This window comes from Streptopelia decaocto (assembly GCF_964273445.1).
Source record: "Streptopelia decaocto genome assembly, chromosome: 5".
NCBI lineage: Eukaryota > Metazoa > Chordata > Aves > Columbiformes > Columbidae > Streptopelia > Streptopelia decaocto.
In genome coordinates, this window is record NC_138659.1 from 55,640,634 (window position 1) to 55,665,122 (window position 24,489).

A 24,489-nucleotide genomic window follows, 5' to 3' on the forward strand; every position below is an offset into this window, starting at 1 on the left:
TTCAGTTGACCAGTAATGTTCTAAACTCTGTGTTGTCCACATACAGAAAATTAAACAATAAGGACTTGCACAAACACTGTACTGGTCTATTCTCAGCTGAGGACAGGGTTCTCCCTCAGTCAAAGTAACAGCATGATGATTTCACTATTAAAAATGAAAGATACAATAACTACCTTTTTGTTAAAAATTAAGGACTCAATGCTTGTCAGGCCACACCTTGAACACCGTGTTCAGTTTTGGTCCCTGCTATAAAAAAAGATGCAGACAGGCTGGAGAGAATACAGAGAAGGGCCAAAAAGATGATCAAAGGACTGGGAAGCTGCCATATGAGGAAAGGTTAAGAGAACTGGGTTTGTTCAGCCTTGAGAAAAGCAGGTGAGAGGAGACCTTATCACCATGTCCCAGTATTAAAAGGGTGGCTACAAAGATGATGGAGACCCCCCTTTTACAAGGCATCACATGGAAAAGACAGGGGCCAATGGGTACAAGTTACTCCTGGGGAGATTCTGATTGGACACAAGAAGGAAATTTTTCACAATGAGAAAAATTTGCCATTAGAATAATCTTCCCAGGGAAGTGGTGGATTCCCCAGCATTGGACACTTTTTAAGATTCAGCTGGACAGGGTGCTGGGCCATCTCATCTAGACTGTGCTTCTGCCTGGGAAGGTTGGACCAGATGATCCTTGTGGTGCCTTCCAATCTGGTATTCTATCATGATGATGATGAAAAACCAAATTGGTTTCAACTAATCAAGGAAAACAGACAGAATTAAGGATGTATTTTTTTCTGCCTGTGTGCCAGATCACTGTCCAACACAGTCACAGATGTTAGCACTTTTACATCTTTTTATAGTTATGGTCACCATAATAATAGCAGGGGTGTATGCATTTGTGTAATCAGCTCAGAGTAAATCTAATAATTTTCCATACACTTACCTATTTTCAGTTAAGGCATGCAGCTGGATGACATCCTTTACATAAAAAGAAATGGAACAATGAATGAGCAAACTGGAAACATCTAGACTTCACAGGACCCACTGAAGTCAACAGGAAATGTCTCCTTGGTTTCTCATTATCTTTTGACTTGAATGTTTTAAAATGTAATTAAGTCAGTGTTTTCATACTGAGAGCAGTCAACAGGTTATCTTTTTTTATATATGCCTTGTTGTGAAATGGCCACAATTTATTTTGGAGTGGAAATAACAATCATAAGTTATGCTTTTTTCAGCCTGAGGCCAGTTTGCTACAAAGCCATTTTATATACAATTACAGTTTGAATTTAATCCAGAATTTTAGCTAGGTGCAAAAATATGCTTCCATTAGAAGCATATCAAGACTGTACTTAGAGTTTTACATTTGCTGCTGCTTGCCTTTCAAGAAGAATATAAAATACTGGTTTTATTCTAAATTACTTGTAACTTGCCTACTTTGAGGATCACTTTCCCTGCACTGTACAGTTACATCACATATCCTGAACAAGAATCTCCATACTGCTACTCTGTAAAGCTTCCTCATGGGAAGTTTGGAATAATTTCCACACTTATTATAAATCACACTTAAATTAATTTGATCTTTTGGACCATACCTGTTTTTACACTAGGGCAGATGAAGAAAACAGGACTAAAAGCACCAATTGTCTATGAGCAATTAAAGTTTCATGGGGAAATCTTAGTTGCTGGACTACACTGAGAAACAAATTTACTGAAGGTCCTCTTTTGCTGATGGTGTCATAATAAAAATGTCTTTAAAACATGGAAAAGATATCAAAAATACTGGATGAGTGTAATTTTGGCTAGTATAAACTGAGACAGAGAGGGTTTAGATTATAAGAACACAATCTGCTCTGAATAAACATCAGTGCCATTGAACAGCTGCTAAATAAGCTTACTGTGGATAAAATGGGTGTAAAGTACAGTAGGTGTGACCTCTATTGCACATCTCTGCTGCAATACCTATATTAGATGCATGAGGACATGCAATCTTTCATCACAACTACAGAAGCAGAAGCACTTGCTTTAGATGCAACTATTAGCAGACTATTAGCAAACTCAAGTTTTCCTGCTGCAGTCTACTTTGTTTTCCCAGGATTGCCCCATGTATGTCCTAGGCAAGATCTATAGGGAAAGGGAGGATTTATCAGAGCAGCTAAATATACATCAGGTCAGCATTAGCTAAATATATACATTCCACTACATTAGGCTAGCAAACTCTGTCAGGACCTGATAAAGGAATAAACTGCCTGAAACTCTGCATACTTCTGTAGCTTTCACCCCCACATGATAACTGATATAACATACCTACAACTTGTGTTAACAATAAAGGCAGAAGCATTTCTACTGTACATCTAATTTAAGTGAGCAACTTCACCACCTCTTAATCCTCCAGTTGCTTTAGAGAGCAAGGAGACATCACTAAGAGGCACCCATCTGGCAGTGAGCTCTCTGCCAGACACAGCAGTATTACCTTCTCTGATGCACTGGCAATAGGGCAGAAGTAAGATTTAAGATCTCACCATTAATCCTGTTCTCCTTCCCTCTGGCCCAGTCTTGACTTATACAAACACTAGGAAATGGAAAACAAAACAAAACAAAACACAACAGACTGCCTCGAACTAGAATCTTATCAGGACAAAGATATCCATTTTCACAGGCATTAACATACTGTGTTAAAATTAGGCTCCCACACAGTTCTAAATCCAGCCAGTTAATTTAGGTGAAAACTACCAACTGCCTTGCTCCAACCAGGATTAGTTAACTTGAGAGACAGGTCTGTGTCTAAACTGAGGCCAGAAGCGTGGGTACACTTGATGTAGACATGAATGCTCTAAACTGGGTAGCTCAGGTACTGCTAAGAGCATCTCTATAGCAGCACAGACCTCAGTGGAAAGCAACAGCTGAATGTCTACCCCAATTCCCTGACAGATTTTGTTGACCATATGGACTAGCGAGCTGCTACTTCTTAAAAGCTCATTTGACCAAAGCTGACTAGTTTAAAGCTTCTTCTGATACATCTTCAGTCTCATTTTTGGGTGAAGAGATAACCTTAGCTGACATGTCAGGTTGCATCTTTCTACCTTTTTATGACAGGAGGAGGGTTCTGTGAACTTCCAGCTGTGAGACACCCCCTATAATAAAAGGCAAGCGGTGGGGAAGCATGAGATGATATCTCCTTGGACTAGAATCAGGCATTAAATGTAGTCCTTTTTTTTTTTTTTTCTGCTTAAGGTTTGAGAAATAAGGCAAAGAAAAATAGATACATCTGAAGAAATCACATTACTAGGACTGCAAACAGTGCTTTGTTTGTTTGTTTCCTGGAAAAGAATTAAAGCAGCCAGTCACAAGCACAACTCTCTCACAGGGAAATCTCCCCAGAGAACCAAATACATGGAGTTTTGACAGAAGTTCAACCTTACGCAGCATTTACACCTCGTGAACCCATCCTGCAAGGAGAGTCCTGTGCCCCAGGCAGCGCGGCTGCGGTGCCGCAGCCCCCCCGCGGCAGGTGGGTGAGTGAGGCTCCCGCAGGGGGAATTCTCGCCCCAGGGGGAAGAAGATTTTGACACCCGCTGCACTGGGAAATCTGAAATCTCTGCCACTCGGGTACGCACCGCACCCGCATTACTCAAATTACGAGGCGTCTAATTACCTTTTGTCTTGGCTTTCGCCGGCAGGGACGCGGAGCCCGGCGACCAGGCAGCGGGCGGGCCGCTCCCTCCGCGCCCGACCGCACCGCGGTCCCTCCGCTGGCGCAACCTAGCCCCGCGGCCGGGACACCGGCGGGGCCGCCTCGCTGCCCTTGCCGTCGCAGCCCCGTCCGCCTCCGCCGGGCGCGGTTCCCCGGCCCCGCCGCCGCGACGAGTGTCGCCCCGGCTCCCCGCCCAGCCACCCACCCCCTCCACCGCCTCCGCCTCCTCCCAGAGGCCCCCTGCCCCCTCCCCAGCCGCAGCGCCGGCCCTCCCGGCAGCACAGACAGTCTCCCGCACCCTCAGGTACGGGCCCCGCTAGGCCCAGCGCGGTGGCGGCGGCCCCGCCGGGCGAGGAGGGCGGACGGGACCCCGAGGGCGCCGGGGAGGGATTGGCCAAGCGGCGAGGGGAGGCGGGCGGAGAAGATGGCGCCGCCGCCGGCCGCGGCGCCGAAGAGCGGCGTGTGCTGAGGCGAGCGGAGCCGGGCCGGGGCGGGCGGCAGCGGCGGGGAGAGGCCGGGCGCTGGCGGCGGGGCCGGGATATGCGGCAGTGGCTGCTTCCTGTGCTCAGGCGGGCTGTGCTGGGCTTAGCGCGCCCCTGGGCCGCCCCGGCCTCCCGCTTTTTCCTTCAGTGCCGGCGGCGCAGCGTTCTCGGGTACGGTGTCTGGGGCGGTGGGAGCCGGAGCGGGTGGTCTTGGGCGGGCTCCCGGGTCCTGGCGCTGCGCGATGGGCCGTGAGGTCAGAGATGCGCTCCTGTCCCCGGTTGTGTTGTGTAAGAGGTGCCGGGGAGGGGGCACCTTGTGTGGCCGGGGGAATGCCCGCCCTGCCCCGAGTGCGGCTTCACCCCGGTTTGCGGGGAACCAGGGGAGCCCCAGCCGCGGAAATGCGGGGCCGGCAACGAAGTCCCCGGTGCGAAGTGCTGGGGGAGCTGGGGGCGGCGGGCCCGCGTGTGCCGGGAAGGCCTGTGCCCTGCCCGCCCCTGCCAGGGCCCGCCCGGGAACCCGGTGTGCAGGGGCTGCCCGGCTCGAATGTCTCCCCTGCGCCTCCGTTGACAGAGCAGGTTCGGCCATCAGCCGTGCGGCTGTGGCGCGGATTTGGTTTCCCCCCGTCCCGTTAAAAAAAAAAAAAACAAACCCACAAAACAACCAAACCAAACCCGTGGAGTTTTCATGTTGCTTAACTTGCCATGTCTTCCTAGGCCTTAAATATACAAAACCAAAGTTTAAATTGTTTGAAAAGAAGCTGCTGTCAGAGTTACCCGAAGTTGATGGGAGCGGCCTCTTCAGTTTTTGATGAGCTGTTTAGTGCTGGCGCTTGTGGGCCTTGTTTGTGTGTGTGTGTGTGTTACCAGCTCCAGGGGGGACAATAAGTACCTCAGTTGAGGGAGGAGCAGGCGACAGGCTTGGCAGGGTTGGCCTGAGGGGCACATCAGAACTGCTGAAGAACTCGGCAAAGTTGTTCCAGGAAGGGAGCTGCGTGAGGGAAAGAAGTTATTCTCTCTCTTTCTCTCTTTTGAGCAAAACCCATATTTAACACTGCAAAAGTAGGAGACGTCAAATGTAGCTTCTTTCAGGAAAAAAACGGTGAGTTATGATGACTCATGCCGTCAATGCTCGTGTGTCAAAATTCAAATGCACCGTTATTGTTCATAATTGCTATGTATGCTTCATTATTGTAAAAGTAATAAAATAAAAGCCAGTGCTTTTCTCAGGCTGTAGTTTCCCCGGCTGGATTACTCCTCTTTGAGCATGTGAATATGTGCAGTATTTGGGCTTAACTTTATATATGTGAGTAGGCCTGTTGTGTTTTCATACTGCCTACAACTGTGATTTAATAATCTGTTTAATTTTAATTATGAATTAACATTTGCATAAATAATAATGAAATGAGAGCAGAGCAGGCATAGTGCTTTCACATAATGATTCTTTTTAAGATGGCGAACGTGAAAATTAATAATATTTTTTTCAATTACACGTTCCTTGTTTCTGTTTCTGAATTTTGTTCATACTTTCACCTTTTTTTCAGCTTTAACTTTTTGTCTCATAATTTTTAACCTTAGTCTGTACCTCAAATAGCAAGTTCATTTCTCCCTTAGAACTTCTTACCTCCTCCTTCTCATCTTATGTACAGCATTGAGGTGATCTGTTCTAGTTGGGGAGTCTCTAGAAGAGTTCATACTTGCGTGTTTCCATGGTTTTTTGCTCCCTTTCTCCTTTCAGTCTTCAGTCCTTTGTAAGGCTGTAGCTTAATCCCTTAGATGAAATGGTACCTTTGGAAATTTGATCGGAGTGTCAAGAACGTAACTTATTTTGCACATGAACACAGAAGTAGTTCCCTACCCTGTTTGGTCCAGAAGAAAGAAGAGGGAAGAGACAAACAGTTTAGTACCTCCAGTGTTTCACTGAACTGGTAGGTGTTAGGTTCAAAGCTAGGGGTCATTGCAGGCTGTTGTGGAAGTCATTTACTAAAAATACAGTCAGACCGTTTGAGAAATTTCTTGTTGGGTTGATATTTTTGATACATTAATTTTATTGTATTACATGCTTTCATAATTTTGACATATCAATGTTTTAATAAGATGGGAATCAAAAAGTTTGTAATAAAGATGCCTGTAGAGGAATTGATTTAATTATTTTTGTGCCAGCAGTTCGTATTTGTATATGCGTGGTCTGTCAATGAGCATCTTTACGATGTTTATAAGTTGCTAAAACACACTTACGAGAGAGGACCGTGTATATAATAAGGTGATTTTTGATGTAGCTTGTTTGAAAGGTGCTTCACTGTAGCTTTCTATTTCAATCTGACCTTCTGCGACTTGTTTTTAGAATGAGTCAGAACTGTAGCTTGCCTGAGCAATTTAAATGAAAAAAAAAGCCCTGTAGAGTTGGAAGTTTACTTACAGCACTAACAGTAGAACTAGAATTGAATTCTACAAATTTGTAAAAACTAAAGCACTAAATAGGTAAACAGCCAGGACTTCCTTTGTTGAAACACACTGCTGACTCTTGTAAACTGCTCGTTTTTACAGGTCTGTTGGTTATGTCAAAGCTCTAGTGTTAGATAATGTTTTTAATGTGTGATTACAGTACTTTTCATGATTCAGAATCCCAAAGTTCTTTTTGTTGCTAAATCAGATTGTCTTGCCAATTCTCTCATCTTTCTGTGTATTTCTTGTTGTTATGCAGTATAACTGAAGTTTTAGTCTCATCTTGTTTTCTTAATTCAGATCTCACAAGTTTTTCTTTTTGAGGGTATGAGACAGATGGTAGCATAAAGTGTTAAGTGAGTTGGCTTTACAAAGAGTCTTGGGCAATCTGATATGCTACTTGTGGATAAAATGTATGAAATACACATCAAAATACAGTTAGAATAAAACACAGAGATCTCTCCTGTAGCGTCCAGCTTTCTGTTTCCCAGCCTGTGCAGGGCCATGCGCTACAGACATCACTGCTGCACTGGGTTGTGGACCAAGCCCTGCAGCCTGAGGGTGGTGGTGGAAGAATGTTGAGGAAGAGGGAATGAGAACTACTGGCTCGCAAATATTCAATGCATAAAGCAATTAATTGAATTAATGAGTACATTTCTGAAGAAAATTAGTAAAGTACACTTTCAAGCAGCTGGCCGTGTAACACAGAAACTAGTCTCATCAGTCTTGTTCTTAGCATGCAATTTGACACTGACAAAAACAATGATGCAAGCCAAAATACTATGCCAGGTTTGTGAAATCATTTGGAAAATCCTATATCATCATATTGTGTAAAGACTAAAACAGATAATTTAAATTAAATTTTAAAAAGAACCAATCTTTCAAATAATGAAGGTCTTCAAAACCCTTTTGGAATTTGCTTAATTTTCAGCAATCTTGTAAAAAATTGAAGGAAAGATGTTCTAAGGAAAGACTGAAATTATTTTCTCTTTATGGTAAATCTGGAAAAAACTTGTTTATCCTGGAGGGTCTATTTTGCTGAATTGTTTGGGGCAATTTTTGAAGAGATAAAAAAAGTAAGCTGAAGCGATTTAGAAATTTTAAAAACCTTGTTATTCTTTATTACTGTGTCTGAAATCAGATTGTATAAAATCCTTCCTTTTTGTTTGACTTTTTTTACCCAGTGCTTTGGAAACTCTGGAATGCTCAAGTTAGAGAATGTGGTTTTAAGGCAGTAAATTAGCTTTATGGTGTCTTAATTGTGTAGCCCATTCTCTTTGACCCCCACAAGGCTGTTGAAAACACACATCAGTTTACTGCTTGGGCCAGTTACTCTGTTGGGGCCTGATCTTGCATGTGAAACTACCAGGGCCCTTCTTTTTGCCAAGTTCCCACCTGTTATTGTCTCATTAATGCTACTGATAATTCCTGTACACTGTTGAGGTAGCAGTGAAACCCGTGGCAGACCAAGTTTTACTGCTGTGATCTAGAAGCTGCAGAAGCCGGACCCTTCTGGGAATGAGAGCAAGGCAGGCGGTCGCCCTGGGAACCATTGTTAGGAGGGAATTCTCTGAGTCAGTTACATATTGGGCAAAAAGCTGCAGACGGAGGTTCTGAAAATGCACAAGACTTCAGAATTTCTTAAAAATTAACTACATAACAAAACATTACAAATATTCGTCATCTTCAAACTTGCCTAATTTGGCATGATCAGTTGTTCTTAATAACTTGGGAGCACTGATTAAATAATTTTGAGTCTCTGTATTTGGGGCTTTTGTGTATGAAGTAGTATGTTGAATTCCTGATGAGTTTAAAAGTGATAAAACATGTTAACATTTTGAGTAGTTTATCTACTTATGCAGTCTATCTGCCCATGTATGCAATCTGATTTATTTAGATCAGCATTGGGAATGTGTTGGAATCTTGTACGTTCTCAGGCTTCATGGCAAGTAAATTCACAGAGGACTGATGCTTTATGGATGCTGAATAATGTGAACTGTTTTAATCTCTGAATATGTAAAAGAAGGATTACTAGGTTTGTCTGCTGATGAACCTGTAACCTGAAACAGTTATGGGTAGTCTCTTGAAGTATCCTTTATGGGAATCACCACCTGAGTTGTGGGTTTGTTTGTTTTTAGGTTGCTCTTTCTCTGCTCCTTTTTTTTCCTCAACTACACTCTTGGTAACAGAACTTAGTAAAAACATTTGTCTGATTTTTAGGAGCAAACTTGTACTGCCTACAGTTTAGATTAAAAAAAAAACAATAATTATAGCATACAGGTGAATCAAGAAGAGAGGAGGTAGATTGTTAGTTGATTTACTGGTAATGTCCCTGTTACAAGGATGTCACAATGCCATTGAATTCTACTGCTGTTGTGAGGAGAGGTGGATGCAAGAGACGAAAAGGAGGGGTGGAGATCTGTGGAAGAATGGAGATTTATTTTACTGTTGTGAAGCCAAGAGTTTACAGCTGAAGATGTTCATGGACTTCTCCAGAGTGCTCAATTCAGTGCTGTCATCGCTGTAAGAGAGGTGAGGAAACTCTGGCTGGTAGTTCTGCAGCACCGGGCCTCCTGCCGAAGCACGCAGCACTTCTTTCACTCTAGAGACTGGTAGCTAAAGAAATCTTCATGTACATTACTAAGAACTGTAAACCAAGATAGATTAGCAAATAGTACAGAGGGCAAGTTATCAGTGGTAGTTCCCTTGCAAGACAGAGCAGAGGCATGTTTTGGCTGAACAAAGGTTTCACCTCACCTTGGTAAATGGTAGGCAATTAAGTTTAGAATTTAAAAAATAAAAGCTGAAGAGAAGTGGATATAAATAAAATACAGAACTTGGAACAAGTGAGTTTGAACATTACTGTGGTTTTTGTATAGTTTCAAAGACACAGAACTTGAATAACAACTGAATTGCAGTCTGCATAACATACCAAGTGTATTCAAAGGACAGATGAAATGAGTTGAAAATGAGGAGCAATTCAGATCCTGGTATATACAAGTCTAAACTTAAAAAGTGAGTATGTCACAACGCCCACAGGTGTGTCCAAAAAAGTCACTTAGGTTCAGTTGCATAAAAACTTTAAGCAAACCCCAAATTTTAAGGCAACTGATATAAATTGAAAGGAAGCATCATAATCTGCCTAGCTGATAACTGTTGCCTTTCATCTGGTTACTTCAAGCCGATTAGTGTTTATGGTCATTCCTCTGGCTCAGACCTGTGCATGAGCATTTGACTTAAATATGTACAGTGTGTCATGCCAAAAAAAAATCTTGAAAAGAGCTTTGGAGTTTCTGCTTTGGGGTCATATTTTTATTAGCTAGTTACAGTCTTGCGTTGAAGCAACCCTCAGGAGTTTCTGTTAATTGGTTTTCAAATATGGTTCTTTAATTGTTCAAACACTGAACTTAGATTTGACTACACTATAGTTAATTTTTAATTAAAGTAAGTTTACTAAAATAAATTTTAAAACTAGAATAGTTAGGCAGAATCATGTATCACTTAATCCCACTCTGTAATACTCTATTTGCAGGTGGAACTTGGCATCCCCAGAGAGCCTCCCTGGTTCTGAGGGACTGCCTACCCAGAAATCATTACAAAACCAGGGTCTCAAAGAATATAATATAATTTTACTTTGAAGTGTTGTACTGTAAAATTCAGCGTCTGTTTTAACCATTTTCTTGTAACAAATGAAGCAATTTTGATGAGGAGGAAGAATGTTTCATACTTCCTAGTCATTGAACAGGGACATTACTCTCGGTTCAAACATCCCCTGTTCTTTTACCTTTTTCTTTCTAGTTCTGTCATCTTGCCACCTGTATTTTTTGAGCCAGTGAAAGAATCCCCAGTGTTGCAGTAATGCTTTGTATTTGGTCTTGCTGTCTTAGCTTTATTGGGTCTTTCTCTATAGCTTCTGTTTTGTGAAGGTAGTATGACAATATTTCTTTTAGTGACATTTTTGTTAGGATATTAGCTCTGCAATAAATATAGCATCTAGTTGGTGGATGAATTTCTTTGCTACTGCCCATCAGCATTTAGTGCTCACTTTAAGGACAGCATAGCAAATAGATGTAGCACATGTACTTCGACACAGAGTCTGAACATGACTTTAGGAATTGAACTACTTCTCAAAAAGCTACAAGAAATGTAGAATTCTTTCTGTTTCCATTACTTTCTTGCCTACAGTCAAAAGCAATTCTATTGTCAAAAAGTGGTTTGTATTGTTCCAGGATTCTTGTGCGAAAAAACGGAACACAGTATTGTTATAAAGCTGTTGCACTTAGAGAACTTAAAATTTGCGTGGGAAAGCAATCATATGAAGGAATGTTTAATATTATGTCTTACAGTCTACTCCTTAAGAAAGAGTCATTGTATAAGTACTGTATCTTAAGTGAAATATTCTTTTCTAGCTATTGTATTGTAGTAACAGCACCAGGAGGAACAGTACTTAAGCAAGAAGGTGTAGGTCTTGTGCTTTTGATGCATTGCCTTCCAGGATTATTGCATAGTTGATCTGCTCTTGTTTTTACATGGGTTGTCTGGTACTACAGTTTAGTTTGCAGGGAAATAGTTTTGGGTTAATCATGCGAATCCATTTGCAGAGAATGTTGTATTCACAATGCCCACTGAAATAACAGTGAAGACAGAGATATGAGTCTAAGTCCTTGGTTTGAAGGCTTAATTACTGATTTTGACCTTTCAAAAATTGTATGTTTTTTCCGTACTGAAATTTGACTGCCAAGCTGCAGGTAGCCTATGAAGGAGGCAGAAGTAGGCTATGATAATAAGATGAAGTGGAGGTGTACGGCTTCACAAGACATCAATTGAAATCTCTTAAGATTTCACAGAAGCTGCATAATTTGATGAATCACATTGGAAAGATGAGTCATCTGAACAAACAGTAAAGTTCTGTGACTTAATGATGTGGTGTAGAAATAACAAGGAGATATCAGATGACAAGGAAAGTGTATAACATTTACAAAAAAACCCTGGAGAAGTTTGTAGTATATATGCATCTTATGATAAGCAACTAGTATCTTAATGAGATTAAATATTTTAGCTGAAAACTAAGTGATAGGTGTTCCTTAGCAGATGTGAAATCAGGAGATTGAGGGACCTCATTGCTCCCCTACATACTTATATTTGTCAATCCAATAAAATTGTGTTCAAGTGAAATACAATTAAGAACAGTTCAGTTACTGATTTTTCATCTATGAAAGCTAATATATCTTCTCATTTAATAAATTTTACACAGTATTTTTAGCAGAGTATTTCTACTTAGGACTCTGAACATTGAACAAGAAGGCATTTTTTCAATCATAAGCATGGATTATAACAGTGCTGTTGATGCAGAGAAACATAGATATTGCTGTACTTGGAGTATCCTTTGTTTTTGAATGGTATCTGCATTTTTTTCAGATGAATGAAGTCCATAGATATTCCAAGCAGGTTTAGCCAAAGTACAGAGTTAAACCAGTGGATAAATTACAGGTTTAAATGAGAGTGTAGACATGTAAATTTAAATTCAGCATTTCAGTTACTGTTTAGTGATTACATTTAACTGTACCTTTTCTAAGTAATTTGTAGTGTGAGAACCATGTTTTAGTAGTAGAAGTGTTTCCTTCTAAAAGGCATTGAGCTATACATTTTAAAAAGTTACTTCATGTTGTTTATGGCTCTTGCTTAGAGGCATTCAGATTCTGATTATTCGTGGATGCTTTCTGTACTCAGTGCTTTTGTTTTTTCAATTTGGGTTATTCCTATTTGTAGTTTTGCTTTCTTTCATATAAGGGTGCGTTATAACTTAAGTCTATTTAGGAGTTCCAAAGTATTATTTTTACTTCTTTAAAAATATTCAGAGATCTAACACTTACTTCACTGTTGTTTGGTTTGGTGTTGTTTTTTTATTTTGTTGTTTGTGATTTTTTTTTTTCAATAATATCTTCTCTAGTTTAGATATGTGCCTCCTTCCTTAAGCATAAATCCAGTCTTACGCAAACTTTCACTCTGCTATAGGTAAAATCTTAATTGTCTATTTGTGAAACACTGTTTTTCACTGATTCTACTGTAGACATTGTGTTCAGAAACTTTATAATGAGAGCTCTTTATCAGCCTCATTATAATATTTGAAACCAACACTGATGGCTGTGCATTTGCTGGCATTAAGTTGACTGTTGTTTTTATGTTTTAGAATCACATGAGTAACTGGGAAGGAGATAATCCGGAGTGACAGTAGCTCATGGAACTGCTTCCCGTTTTGAGAATGACACAGTATTTTTAGGAAGGAGATTTTTATTAGCTGACTCCCTTTTTCATTTGTAATTTCAAACTGTAAATAAAATATATAAGCAGATTTTCCGAAGTTGTTTTTTGTGTATCTGGCAATGTTGAGTATGCAGTCGTTTCTCTATATAGAGTTAGTTAAAATGTCACGACTGAAGACGTGAAACAGTGTTGAGAACTGTGCAGTCCTTCATGTTCCATATCCTGTATGGTCTTAAAGCTTGTATGTAGTCTTAAAAATTGGGTGAAGTTCCTTGAACTGTACAACCCCAAAATGGAAAAGTAAATACTGTGAAACTCCTTGTTGTCCATATGATATTGACAGGGCCACACAAAATTTCTCCTGCCTCTGTGTATGTGTTGTGGTGGGAAGTTAGACTGGGATCTGCTTTTCTTTGTAAGTGGAATTAGCTCAGCACTGACTACCGAAGCTCATGTAATATGTCAAGCAACATTTCACCACGGGAAAAGACTTGAGTTTGGTTGGTACTATGTATTTATAACAGGCTCTGTTCTAAAACCCTTTGTGTAGAACAGGGTTACAGTTCAATGGCTGCTACATACAGGAATGCACCACATGATTTGCTCAGACCATAATGCTCTGATTTCCTGTTTCTGGAGTTTGCTTTTTGCATGTGTGGTTTGTTTGGGTTTTTTTCTATTGGTTGGTTGCTTGGTTTGTTTGTTCTTCAACATACAGCCAAGTGGTTCCACTCCACCTCCCCAGATAGCCAGGTACGAATGTCTTGCCTTTTCACTTGGCATTTAAAAAAAATTGCATAACCAGAGTTTAGAATTTAAGAATCATACTTAGTTTCTTAGCATTTCAAAATGGTGCCATTAAAGAAGTATGTTTTGTAGCAGGTCTGTTAAACTAATAGTATAAGTTTAAACATGTGAGACAGTCTATTCCTGTTTATCATGGCAATTTTGCAGTCTGTCTGTATTTTTATGGCAATATTGTAAATGGTGTCACCCTTTTTGCTTTAGTGTACAAATCCAGTGGTTTATTAGTAAAATTTTGCTTCTCTGACAATCACAAAGTTACAACAATCATAATATAGCCACCAACTCAGACACATTAAACACTTTCATGAAGCCTGCTAGTATACTTGAGGTAGCAATGTATGCCTCATTTCATTTAGCTCTTGTCATAATTGAATAAGGGGATGTTTCCTTACTAAGTTATTTTTTAAATTACCTGTGATATGAAACCTGAAACGTTTAATTACATGATCTACAATTTTATCATGTTGATTGGTCTGTGGGTGTGGTTTTGTTTGTTTTGTGTGTGTGTGTTTTGTTTTTGTTTTTTAACAGCAATATCACTCAGGATCTGAACTTCCAGGCCAGTTCTATGAGTTTTGTGCAAAACTAAATTCCTTGCTGTCAGTTTCACCCAGTATTGTCTAACGTAGTGTTAAAATATAAGCAGGGCTTAAGTAAAAATAGTGACTGAAATTTCTTTTGTTTTCTTTAAGGTTTCCGAAAGAGACAAACAACAAAATGAACAATCCAGCTATTAAGAGAATAACAAACAAAATTATAAAATCACCTGAGGATAAACGAGAATATCGTGGACTGGAATTGGCAAATGGCATTAAAGCTCTTCTCATTAGTGACCCCACCACAGACAAGTCTTCAGCAGCGCTTGATGTGCACATAGGTATTTAATGCATGTTGTGTTCATTATGTCATTAATAGAAATACTTTAAATTTTGGTATATTAATTGCAAATCAATTGAGAGGAGTGGTATATAGTTGTCAGCCTAGCCTTTCATTGTAATTTAGAGTTTAATTCTCTGACACATCAAGTTGAAAATTATTAGAGTTAATTAAATTCTCGTATTGTACTCTGTTTACTCAAGTGTAGCTCAGTCAGTAGAAAGACTTCTTTTAACTATTAAGTTTTGTGTTATGAAAGATCTTTTGTAAGCAGAAAAGGGGTGGATGCGACTGCAATTATTTCAGACAGCTCCATCTGTCATGTTAGACTTTTTTTTTTTCCCCATGTTAAGTTGTTGATTTGTAGAGGTGAGAAAATTCTGTAGTGCTGGAGGAGTTGGAGAGGCACTCCCTAACTCTGATGATGCTTAAGTGTGCAAACAGAAATACTGGAAATAGAAGGGAAGGCAGTTACTTTGACTCTTTGGAATACTGGAACCTTTTTGTTATATCGGAGGTATTTCTCAAGCTTGTGTAGTTCCTCAGTTCCTTGGAAATGATGATGCACACACACATTAACTAAGTATCCTCTTGCCATGTTTGCAGTTGGGAGCTCTTTCTGCTGTTGTTAGGACAGAAGTAGTAAAGCAACTTTGAAAAATTCTGGATTTTTATGGATGTGGCTGTCCCAAATCATTATCTAGTTCAGAGCATTCTAAATGTGGTTTTGTTAGGAACTATGACAGTAATAGGCAGCTGCAGCATCCAGTTCCTGCACAGGTACTGGAGGAGATCTATCAGTTGCCTTTGTCTCTGCTGTCCCATGGCACATCATTGCACACTCCAAAGCAGGACTGCCAGACTCAGACTTCCATGTTTCTGGCTTTCATTTTTGCACATCATTATTGTCTTTTGATCTGTCTGCCTTTACACCTACTAACTGGTCATCCATAGCTGTTTGTGTTTAGACAATTACAGGTTATCAGTCATCCTATAAACCACAGGATAAATACCTCCTTGATTGTGGTTAGCAAATGCTGCCTTTTAACACAGAGCAGTTATTAAAGTCAAGATATAGAAGTCAGAACATTGTGATCTGCCAGGTCTTTACAGATTATGAGTCATGGACTTCAATTGAAAAATTGTCTCTATAAGGCATTGTGGGCTGATGCGGAGAGGCGATTTGAAACACTAAGTGGTTCAGTTGCTCATTCTAATTTTTTTTTTTTTTATTAGAGATTGAGTTTAGTTGACAATAGCTGCACAACTGTCTGCTTACATCTACAGAATTGATATAATTGCCTGAGGCAACATATTGGAATATAAAGCACTTTTAAAGACTTAAAGCTTTAGTATTACTTTTTATGAAGAGTTACATGAAATTTTTCCTCCTGCAGGATCGTTGTCTGATCCCCCCAACATTGCTGGGCTTAGTCATTTTTGTGAGCATATGCTGTTCCTGGGAACCAAGAAATATCCGAAAGAGAATGAGTATAGCCAGTTTCTTAGTGAGCATGCCGGGAGCTCAAATGCTTTCACAAGCGGAGAACATACCAACTATTACTTCGATGTGTCACATGAACATCTAGAAGGTGCACTAGACAGGTAAACACCTTTTTAATACCTATTTTTTCTTGTCTAGGTGGAGTTTGAAATTGTGTAAAAGTTTTTTGATAGTTTTATCATGATATTAAAGAAAGGGTTGAGAACACTATCTTTTGTTAAAACTGATACCAGATGTTTTTAAGTTCCAGCTAGCAGAGTTCTTCACTGAGGCAGATTTTTTGAAGTTCAAAGGTTGTGTTTATGCTGAATTTTTTTTTTTCGAAATGTGGGGCGCAGAATGATCATGAATTTATGCATTGTGCAAATACACTGGTTATGTAGTCAAAACTGTACTTCCCATAGGATCTGTATTTCATTGATAGCAAAGGAAGGATGAAGCCTAGAAATATATTAGGATGCCTTTATTAAAGGGAACTAACTGAAATCTCTGCCTTTGGTGGAAGGGGACAGAAATTGAAAGGTGTGTAGTTATTGAGGTAAAGAGTGGATTTTCCCTTTGAATTTTCCCGGGGTGTCTGACAAGACTGATTTGATTTGCGAAATTAAGAGCCTCTTGCAGCTAGAATTCAAAACAGTAGAAACTTTCAGTATAAGAATTATGATGCAAAGGCCGTGATCCTTGTAGTATTTTAGATGATGAATATGTTGTTGTCTGTATTTATAGGTGAAGAAATTGAGAAATAGTGAATCGGTGTAAAAATGGCTACAGAATTTATAAGTTCTGCATTAAAAAAATAATATATTCAGCTGTTTTCAGGAGGTACCAAGCTTCATACTTTTCTTGTACCATTTATGTACAGTACTCTTGACTGGAATACAAATTTTTCTGTTTAGATTTGCCCAGTTTTTCCTGTGCCCTTTGTTTGATGAAAGCTGCAAAGACAGGGAAGTGAATGCTGTTGATTCTGAGCACGAGAAGAATCTGATGAATGATGCCTGGAGGTTGTTTCAATTGGAGAAAGCTACTGGAAACCCCAATCATCCCTTCAGTAAATTTGGAACAGGTTTGTGAGAATATAATTATCTATTCATTGGAGTTCTGTGTGACATAGTATTATTGTTTATGTAAAGTTGTTAAGGACAGACTGAAACAATTCCCCTTTTTCCTCTCCATACATGTTTATTATGGTGCTTTATCACATTTTCCACATCATAGACCAAACAGAGCTAGACTAAAACAGGAAACAGAGTGATCCAAGACTTGCAGTACAGTGATGAAGCAGCCTTTATGATTCTGATAATTACTGCAGTGAACACTGTTTTCCAATTACTGGATTTGTCATAATTTGGTACTGTTAAGTCTTCGTGCATAGCAAAGTGAATGAAGGGTGTTTAAATTGTTAGCCACATGCTCTTTTTGCTAAATTGTTCTTATTGCATAAGGACTAGATGATGGTCACTAGGTTGAATCAGAAAGATCAGCAAAATAATGTGAAAATTATTGAGTAAAAATACAAGAACAAAATCTTAAGCATAAAGCAGGACAGTAGTAGATGGATAGATAAAACAGCCTTGGATAAATGCCAGTCTTATGGCTGTAGTTTTTTTTCAGGCTTTATTATTCACAGAATGATTAGTAACAGTTCAAAAAAAACACTCCAAAACCTCAATTTAAAACGCATTAAAGTAAGATACCATGGTTATGGTCAAAACCACAAATGTTTGATGCTTTGGCGAAAGTTTAAATGTTTGGGTTTTGTCTGTTTTCATGTAAGTTATTTTCTACATGAGTTTATTTTTGAAACTATCTAAGTAACAGGACTATTAATTAATGCACTGCACTCTTTAATCCTCGAGCAATCATGTGTTTTGTGGCTGGGTCAGTTTGCTGGATGAATAGTTGATGCAAATATTGGTTACAGTAGGGTGGTGGGAGGGCAGATAATGGGCTTTAAGGACTGATGTCTTCCTCTGTCTCAAGAAATGGAATAATAGTTTTGCAGCTGGTGAAGGAGGGCATAGTTGAGGGGCTGGTAGCCAGCTGCTACAAGAGAATATGTTATTCTGCTCACCCATAAAGAGAGGCTGTCTCAAACAAGAAACTATAACTGCATTCTCCAAACAGGAACATTTGAAAATAAAGTCTTGGGAAATACATATTCATAGGCAGGCAAGCGTACAAACTACCGTCCACAATCTCTGCTACTGAGGAGATTATGTAATTTCTATATGGTGCTTAGAAAACATAAGTGGAAGTTGCAGAAATAGTTTTCTACAATTTGAGAAGGTTTTATAGGTGACACAAATTAAATACTTTCCTGGGGAGGATACCTGAAATGTGCTCAAATTCAATAGCAATAGTCGTACTCACTTTTTCTTAGATTAGGTTCTGATTCTGAAATTAAATTAAAGTACATAACCTTCCTGTAGGTCTGACTTTGCAGGAATAGAGCCCAGCTTTGGTGGTTTTTATTTACCCAAAGAGATGACAACTATGATATGGTTTTCACGACAATTGCAGTTGGCATCCTTCTTATTGTTTCGTTTTGACCAGCTGATATGTTGTTTGTCTAGCAGAATCCAGGAATGACTCCATTTGATGCTTCAGGTCACTTTTGCACTATCTAATGTCCATATTCCTACATCTGCAAGGTGTCTTCTGACTGTTGCCTCTTAATGTGCTCCATTACTGTAACAGCACAGTTACTGAGCTAAAGCTTTTCCTTTATTTGATTTTATTTTAACTTATGTATTCATTCTGTGGGAATGAACACAGTAGGTTATCTAACACTTGTGCATTTCATTTGTCTGTAGCTGGTGAGGAATATAGACAAAATATTTTAAATGCATTACCCTCATTATCGTTTTTAGGTGTCATTAAGAATCCTTTTTTTTTTTACTCACATGTGAACTTTGAAAATTAAAGCAATATATTGCTTCAGTCAGCCTATCTATGTGGATATACTTGTCTTACGTTATTTAGCTAATTTTGCCTCATTGATTTGTATTAACTTATATCGATGACTGTAGGATTTGTGCACTTGGGCACATAGGCATAGTGGGCATGCTCTCACAGTCTCTTCTTGCTTTTTTGCCTATAAACACACAAGTCAACTTTTCTGCTATATTTCTTGCCTTATTCTTCTTTATCCCTTGCTCTCTTCTTTGTCAGATCTGGTTGTGGTTTAAGGGAGTTACTCTTCTCAGAGTTAACAGATAAGAGTATTAGTTTGCAGTTTCTGTTGATTCTGTAGATTCTGTTGACCATTTTGTGTGTCCATGTAGTAATGGGAAATGACATTGATTAAAATCCAGTGTGCTCTTCATAGACTCTTAATTCTTCTGTTTTTTCAAGTTCTTACCTTTACTAGTTCTGCTTTGACTAGAAATGTGGAGTATGTCCTTAGAGTAAATTATTGAAAGTTTGATGTTGATGAAAAGATTGCACTAATTAACAGGAAGATAGCTTAATGGAGAGAGTTTGGTATCCTCTGCTTATGCAGGGAGAGTTCTAGTTCTCTTTCTCTCTAGTCCTGGTCCATTACTGCAGCAACAGCTCAATTGTTTGTGAAGCAGAAGCTGAACAGTCACAATTACAAATCATGTGTATGAATTAGTAATTATTTATTTCATTTAATATACTAGGCTATAATTTGTGGTACATATTGCCACAAGTAATTTCACACAGTGATCCCTATGACAGGAATGTGTGTATGGCAGAAAACCTACTACAAATATGCCGAAGGAGAATGTTCTTCTTCTTAATTAGAGCACGGGCTTACTTGCATTGCTTTTAAATAAACCATTCAAATTAAAAAGATTAATTTGGAAGACTGAAACGTCCTCATTTTTTTAGGACTGTGCAGATTGAGAATGGAAGTATTTATTGTCTCTGATAGGCTGAGACAGTATTGGTCCAGTTTACTTATTATGGAGAGTAATTATTTTTTAAATTATTATACATTTGGAGGAAAACAGATTTATTAATTTATATTTTTTTTTTATTTGTAAATTCATAAATATCAAGTATTGTTAACCTTTTTTTTATGTTCCAGGGAACAAACTCACTCTGGAAACTAGACCAACCAAAGAAGGAATAGATGTAAGACAAGAGCTATTGAAGTTCCATTCTACTTATTATTCATCAAATTTAATGGCTATTTGTGTCTTAGGAAGAGGTGAGTTTTATTCTATTGGTTGAATAAGACTTTACATGTATTTATGTTTGAAGAAAATGAAGTGTGTGACTGAAAATTTACAGGAGGGAAAAAAAGTGAAGCTTGTGCAGTCTGACCGAACATAAAATTATGTTTAGTGAAGTCTCCAAAGCAACTTGCAATGTATAAATTTATGTGCTTATAAGGTTTCAGTAGAAAAAATAAGCTGAAAATTTAAAATCTGTGATCAAGTCAGCAGTTGCTGTCATTGTATGCTTGTCTTATGAAGATAGACACCTGTCTGGTTTCAGATGTTGGGAGGGCTTTTGATATTGTTTTCATATTTTAGACTTGTGCTTCCACTACAAAAGTTTCTATGTTCTCAAAGGATAAACCTAACCTAACATTTAGATTAAAAGCCTTTACTTCGGTTTATCTCTGAATTAACTTTAGAGGTTCTAACTATTTAAAATCTTTCACAGTTGAGATGATATTTTACATTGGTTTGCCAAAAGCCTAATAACAGTGTGTTGAAAACTGTTTGCTTTTGAAAATATGCTGGCAGACTGGTATTTATATGGTGTTTTACGATAATGCTCAGATGGCGAGTATGAATGGAATAAAATTCATTAGCAAAGTGAAATCTTCCTTTACAACTATGTGTTAACAGGATGCTGAGTAGGAAACTGATTGACAAAATGTACCTTACTTAAGTAGTTGTCACTGTGATAGTGAGATGCTATTTGGACAAAAGTGCCATCTTGTTTTCCCTGAAAAGACACATACCTTTTCTCACTCTGTTATTTGTTCAAGCAGAGCTATGCGGTTGCTTTCCAGAAGGCTTTGTATTAGTGACTGATTTGGCTGTTTGAGGACTTGCCTCTAGCATCAAATTTGAAAATTTGCAAGTTCTGCATTCTTCTTGATTTTTTTTTTTCTTTTTAATTTTCAGAGACTTCATCCTTAAAAAGCAAACTCCAGAAAACTGCTGGAATACCTTGCTATCAATGTAGCAGTACTACTAATTAATACCTAAATAAATAAATAGAAATTCTCTAATACAAAAATAGGTTGAGTTGCACACTGGAGGCCACCCAGGATCTCTCTACGCTTGTGTGTTCGGAAATAAATGGATGTCTAAAGCTGTATGCAGCCTAGTAATTATCTGATTTCCCCACCACTTTATATATGTAATGTAAAACTAATTAAAAAAACAGTCAGTAAAATTCGTAGGGGACTCAGAATACAATTTCTCTAGTGAACAGTAATAGATACTCTAAAGTTTGCTAAAATTAAATTAATTTTTTAATCTAATTGAAAGCAAAGTTCACTGAGTAATCATAGAACAGCTTTAGTACAGCAGTTCACAAACAGACTTTTAAATGGAAACTTTTTCAGTAAGAATCACCATGGTGACTGGAAATCTGTCCAGGAGTAAACTCTCACTGTAGTTGTAAAGCTTAAGTGACGGTGTATTTTGCTGATGTGGATACAAAATAGTGGTCTTTAATAGAAGTACACGCAGTTCACAGAATTTTATTGTGCAGTGACATCTTGGTTTGTGTTGGTTTTGGTTTTGTATTTTTTCCCTGTGCAGTTCTGTCAGTGTAGAGTAGGAGCACACTTATGTTGGGCAGGATTCTGCTTCCTAAATCTGAGTGGGATTGTTCTGACCAGGTGACTGCTTTTTGAAGGCTTTCAAGGATTAAGGTTGTACTTTGAGACACCTAAGAGATGCCTGATTTTTTCTTCAATGCCCACCTGTGAAAGTCCTGTACTAAAAAACTTGATGCATGAGTCTTCCTTATCTTATTCTCATTTTGAGATATGCTCCAAAATGCATTTCTTTAAGCAGATAGCTATTTTGAAGGTGTTATTTCAACAAAACCAGTGTAGGTCAGTTTAGGTGAATTCATGCACAGCATCAAATTCTTTCCGCAAATGGTCTTCCTCTCATTTTCGGAGAGTACTAGAATCACAGACTGAAATAGAATGGTTGTCAAAGTAGAAGTGCTTGAACAGGTCACATGTGTGTGAAATTTTGGTGCGGTGAGGACAGATGACCCTGTCTCACAGTGTACATGAAGTACTGGAGGTGAGCTGAGGCTGAAGGAAAGCCAAGTTTTGGTTAAGATGCTTTAACTCAGGAAAATTTGCAACTGTAGTTCCATGTCCCTTAAGCTTTTTGTGGAATGTTTATTTTTGTAAATATTGAATATCACATGTGTCTTTTCTTCAGTTCCAGCTGAAGATATTTAAAGATATTTTTTTCTGGTTACAGAATTCATTTTAATCATGGTTGAAGCCTTCCTTTAATAAGCATGGTGCTTATAGCACATTATAGTTCAAAACTTAAGTATTAGTATAGATTTTCTTTCTGAAATTAATAATAATAATATCATTAAAACTACTTTTATGTATAATTCATGTCTCCCTCAAAGAATATTCAAAAATAAAAATTTGCCAGAATTGTCACATAATAATTACGTTTTTTCCAATGTTTCTTGATTCTAGAGTCCTTGGATGAACTGACCTGTTTAGTGGTAAAGTTATTTTCAGAAGTAGAGAATAAAAATGTCCCTATACCAGAGTTTCCTGAACATCCTTTCCAAGAAGAACATCTTCGGGTATGTATAGAGATGCATCTTCCATTGGGAGTGTATACTTTAAATGACGTGTTTTGTGTTTCACTAATACATTTTGCACTTCACTACTTTTCTGTCAGTGACCCTGTTAAGTTTCGTATTTCTTTCTTAGTTTTCCACTCACCTTTCTATGCTGAGTGTAGTATAGTTTTGTATAGTTTATAGTAAAGGTTCTACATTTGGTTGCAGCTTTAAGCAATCGAGATAATGAATTCTCTTTTTGTTTGCATCATGAATGGCTAAAGTGGTTCCCTAAGTTATATAGCTAAGTTATATACCTTTACTCTCAAGATTTTATTGATACGTTTGTAATAAAATGTGTGTATGTGAAGGGAACATGGTATGTGCTCTTGAGATGAATAAAATAATGTGAGTTTCCTTTTGTTTATGGATCTCTTTGTTTCCCTCCCCAGCAACTTTACAAAGTGGTACCTATTAAGGACATTAGAAATCTTTATGTCACATTTCCTATACCAGACCTTCAGAAGTACTATAAATCAAACCCTGGCCATTACCTTGGTCACCTGATTGGGCATGAAGGCCCAGGGAGTCTTTTATCAGAGCTTAAAGCCAAAGGTAAGTTCTTTAAAGGTAAAGAATGAAAAAGTAATTTATTACACAGTGTTTTAAAGCTTAGCTATTTTTCACTTAAAATTGACCTCTGTATATTAAGTTTAAAGCCTCCAACTGAGTAGTTTGAGTTGTAAGTAATTTTGCACTTCATGTTTGTTTCTGAGGTGGGTAAAAATCAATAACAGGCACTGTTGACTACTGAAGCTATTATTTCTTGTGCTCTCCTTCCTGTACCCAAATTTAGAGAGTTTTCTGAACTTTGGCATAATGATCTTGTCTCTGTCACTGACTTAGAGACTACTGTCAGGTCCCTTAGTGTCTGGAAGACTACAAGAGTGTATATTTCGCTATTTTTCTTTATATCGCTGTGTTCCAAACAGTGAAAGTAATTTAATGATGCTGAATCATACAAAAAGTAGCATAAATTGTTACAAATATGATTATATAATATTTTTTATTTTAATTTCATAGGATGGGTAAATACTCTTGTTGGAGGACAGAAGGAAGGTGCAAGAGGTTTCATGTTTTTCATCATTAATGTGGACTTGACAGAGGAAGGACTTTGTAAGTGAATCACTATGTCTGTATTCCATGTTATTCCTGATCTGATGGGTTTGTGTTTGTATCCAAAGAGGCTAATTGTGTTTATAGCTTGAAAGCTGATTAATTTTAATTAACTGGTTATTCTTCCGTGTTTAGATCCTCTCAGTATGCTAACACACTTCATCTAACATAAGAAACCAACTTATTTGAGGTTATGTTAAAGTATTTAATTAAATACTTTAAACTAAATTTCTTTAAAAGAAAAGCTGTTAATCCCTTTGGGTTCCTATTCATACTCTTTAGACCTGAGTTAAATCATATTATAAATCAGTATCTTAATGTAAGATGTTCAATGCAGTTCTCAGAATTAGCTTACACTTACTTTAAATTCATGTCTCAAAAAACATTTTAAACTTTGCCTGTGGGATTGCATATGTACTTAAATATCTTGATGTATCAGGGTGTAATTCAAAATAAAACCTTACATATTTATGTTATTCATAATTTTTT

At 38.2% G+C, this 24,489-nt stretch overlaps 1 protein-coding gene across 7 annotated transcripts in view; it reads left to right on the plus strand.

Moving 5' to 3' along the window:
• Positions 1 to 3,698: 3,698 nt before the first annotated feature.
• IDE (insulin degrading enzyme) overlaps positions 3,699 to 24,489 on the plus strand; it is a 66,484-nt gene continuing 45,693 nt past the window's right edge. Inside the window, exons 1-8 of one of the 7 annotated variants that reach the window (XM_082053694.1) lie at positions 3,699 to 3,988; positions 14,372 to 14,556; positions 15,953 to 16,160; positions 16,956 to 17,125; positions 20,117 to 20,239; positions 22,733 to 22,845; positions 23,277 to 23,439; positions 23,908 to 24,000. In XM_082053694.1, coding sequence (XP_081909820.1) covers positions 14,397 to 14,556; positions 15,953 to 16,160; positions 16,956 to 17,125; positions 20,117 to 20,239; positions 22,733 to 22,845; positions 23,277 to 23,439; positions 23,908 to 24,000 — 1,030 coding nt within the window. In that variant the 5' untranslated portion in view covers positions 3,699 to 3,988; positions 14,372 to 14,396. Of the gene's footprint in view, positions 3,989 to 4,052; positions 4,338 to 5,079; positions 5,266 to 5,955; positions 6,092 to 8,979; positions 9,141 to 14,371; positions 14,557 to 15,952; positions 16,161 to 16,955; positions 17,126 to 20,116; positions 20,240 to 22,732; positions 22,846 to 23,276; positions 23,440 to 23,907; positions 24,001 to 24,489 lie in introns of those variants that run through there. The other 6 variants (XM_082053691.1, XM_082053690.1, XM_082053692.1 and 3 more) reach the window with 6 other exon arrangements.